Source organism: Cupressus sempervirens, chromosome 11 (genome assembly GCF_028749045.1).
Source record: "Cupressus sempervirens isolate cs-2001-9-10 chromosome 11, ASM2874904v1, whole genome shotgun sequence".
In the NCBI taxonomy this organism is placed as follows: domain Eukaryota; kingdom Viridiplantae; phylum Streptophyta; class Pinopsida; order Cupressales; family Cupressaceae; genus Cupressus; species Cupressus sempervirens.
In genome coordinates this window covers 353424288-353427188 of record NC_143128.1, presented here as the reverse complement: position 1 = coordinate 353427188, position 2901 = coordinate 353424288, and the positions used below count along the sequence as shown (strand labels likewise).

The 2901-nt window shown below is 31.1% G+C and overlaps 1 protein-coding gene across 1 annotated transcript; it reads left to right on the top strand.

Annotated features, from left to right (window-relative positions):
- Positions 1 to 229: 229 nt before the first annotated feature.
- On the top strand, positions 230 to 2465 carry LOC149529535 (transcription factor bHLH19-like). Its single transcript, XM_089810569.1, has 4 exons — positions 230 to 268; positions 896 to 1291; positions 1681 to 2001; positions 2089 to 2465. Exons 1-4 carry the CDS (start codon positions 236 to 238, stop codon positions 2182 to 2184), a joined length of 846 nt encoding a protein of 281 aa, XP_089666695.1. The 5' UTR covers positions 230 to 235; the 3' UTR covers positions 2185 to 2465.
- The last annotated feature ends 436 nt before the right edge of the window (positions 2466 to 2901 follow it).

Sequence of the window (2901 nt, the reverse complement as noted above, 5' to 3'; positions counted from 1 at the left end):
ACGAAGCTTCCTTCACAGACCATGCTGCTTTCATTCCGTGAACAGAAGTTTCTTCTTGACCACGGAAGTCATTACGTCCGTACTTTACCTATGCACTTACGTCTTCTAAGCTGTATTTATCACATGAAATTGTATCTTACCCGCACTTTACTCGTCTTTGACTGTGGATTTAAACTCTCTCTATATATACCTCAAATCTCCAACGCATCCTCACCTTTCTTTCTCGCCACTTCAAATGGAGATGGACAATTCATGGCTATCAGATTTGGTAAGAGTTAGAGTGCTGTTTTATATTGTTAATTGTTAATTTTTGTAGTTGCATATGTTAATTTTTTTAATATTAATATTTTATATTTGATCATGAGAAAGGTTTTAATATTAATATTTGAATTTGATTATGTGAAAGTTCATGGTAATGTGTCCGATTATTTTTATTATTTCTTATATCATGATGATGGATTGGTTCAGATTATTGATTTTTCAGAGGTAACGAAGCTAACTGATAGCAAGAACTTCCGTACAGTCAAATTCAACAATTAGTTAAATCATGTATCATAGATTTGATTGTATTTTAAATCTTTTAAGATCAATATTTAGAATCATGATTTAGTTCTTTGAACGTTTTCCAGCACATCAACAATTAAGATCGACCTTTATGATCTCTAACTACCACTTATATCAAAATAGTGAATCATGAAGTTTGATCTTTGTCACTGTAATTCAGAAATCTTAAAGTTTGATCCAAATTAACATTGATACTAAATAGTTCTAGTCAATTAAACCCTAAATCTTGTAATGAAGAATTGATATGAACTGTGGAAGCTTCATGCCCTTCAACTATTTCATACAGTTTTATATTATTCTAACGCCTAAAAGTTGAATACATCATTTGTAGGACATTAAAACAAATTATGCTGAGAGTATTCCAATTACAGTGTCCTCACAAATCGAATCGTTGAAAGCCATTCTGTTAGAAGAAGAAGATGGGTATATTAATTCAAATGGATTTTCTGGGCCACAAGTGCAGCAATGGAGGAAAGATCATGAGGACGTCATGAGCTTAACAAATTATACTCATCAACAAATTCATTGTTTTGGAGGAGAAAATGTGCGTGTTAATAATGCTTCAGATGCATTGTTACAATCTTCAAATGCAGGTAATGGTGATGATGATGATAATGTGGTGAAGACAAAGAGGCACAAAGAATATATCATGGCAGAACGCAATCGACGTCAGAAACTCAATGAAAAGTTGATTGCTTTGTCATCTCTGGTCCCTGGCATAAAAAAGGTGAAAGGTGACGGGGCTTGCTACCCATTTTATTCTTTCCTTTTATTAGATGATGAATTGTACATATGAAAATGGATGCTTTACTATTTTTTTCCCTCTTCCTTAGCCGGATTGCAATTGACTGGCAAATACTGTTTATATGAACTTCTAGGCAGAACAATAAGATAAGATGATTGTATTTTTTATACTTTTCATGAGATTATTTTGTTGTTTGATATGAGAGTATAAATCTTAAATTGACATCATTTTCATTGGGAATCTCCACTTAAAAAGTTATTTCAGATCAGATGGATAAAAAGATTATGAATACTTTTATTTTTTATATTATTTTTTAAGACCATTCACAAGATCATTTAAAACATGGATTAAAATTGAAATATTGGTGGCAGTTGAATAAGGAGAGTGTGCTAAGTGAGACAATAAAGTACGTGAAGCATCTGGAAGAGAAATTAAGTGCATTTGAGCAGGAGCAGCCTGGCGTAACTCCTCTTCAATTTCAAACCAAATGTTGTGAGGAGAAAGAAAGAGGAGATCCAGAGATCAAAGTAAGACTTAACCAAAATAAATTTTGGATTGGCATAGACTGCACTTCGAGGAAAGGTTTGCTACTAAAATGTCTCATCCAGCTTGAAAGTCTTGAGCTCTCAGTTGAGAACGCCAGTGCATTTTCATTTGCAGAAGAAACACTTCATCTCACTTTTACTGGACAGGTCGTTACATTAAACTCTCAAAGTTTTCACATTTTGTAATTTCACTAGTAGTAGAAAATATCTAAGATTTTTTTATTACAATTGCAGGTGGAGATGAAGAATGAGCGCAACCTAGCCATTGCTGATATTGTGGAAAGTTTACAACAAGTTTTTAGAGAGCCATACTCAAAAGGAAGGAATTGAAACTACTTGTATATTATGACCAATATGTCAACATTTTATAACTAGTTTTTATGATGAGTCTGATTACTATCATAAGGATACTTCCACAAAATGTTAGTCACTTTGTAGTCTAAATGTCAATAATTTGTAATGGGTTGCTCTTTATTATAAACGGTTTTGGCTAATCTCAAGACAAAGTGCAATAAAAATAAATAAAAATATTCGCCACATCCATTATAAATTGAAGCATGACGCGATCAATATCTTAATAATCTATAATGAAATTTCACACTCACATTGTAGTCAACAAATGAATACTTTGTCACTCATTCTATAATGAGATTGATGACTGTTATTATGTTCCAATTTATTGAAGACAATTTATAAAAGTATTTGAAGACACTGTCATATGGTATTAGTTACATTATGATCAACCTTTTATAACAATATTGGTTCTTATTGTAAAGTGTTAGAATATTTGCCACAACATGTTCGTTATCATAGAAAAATTAAATCTTGGATATGTTTACTTTTTTTATTACGTTTAATTAAACTGCATTGTAATTTAATTTTAATAAGAGAATTTATGAATGAATTTTAAAATCTTGTCTTATTTGAAATTAATATTTGTATTAGTTACAGTTTCTTATCACATATATTTATATATGAGACATTGAGATCAAGTAGTTATAGTATTGATTTTGGTTTGTGAAGTTTTAATTTTAAAGTTTCAAAGCA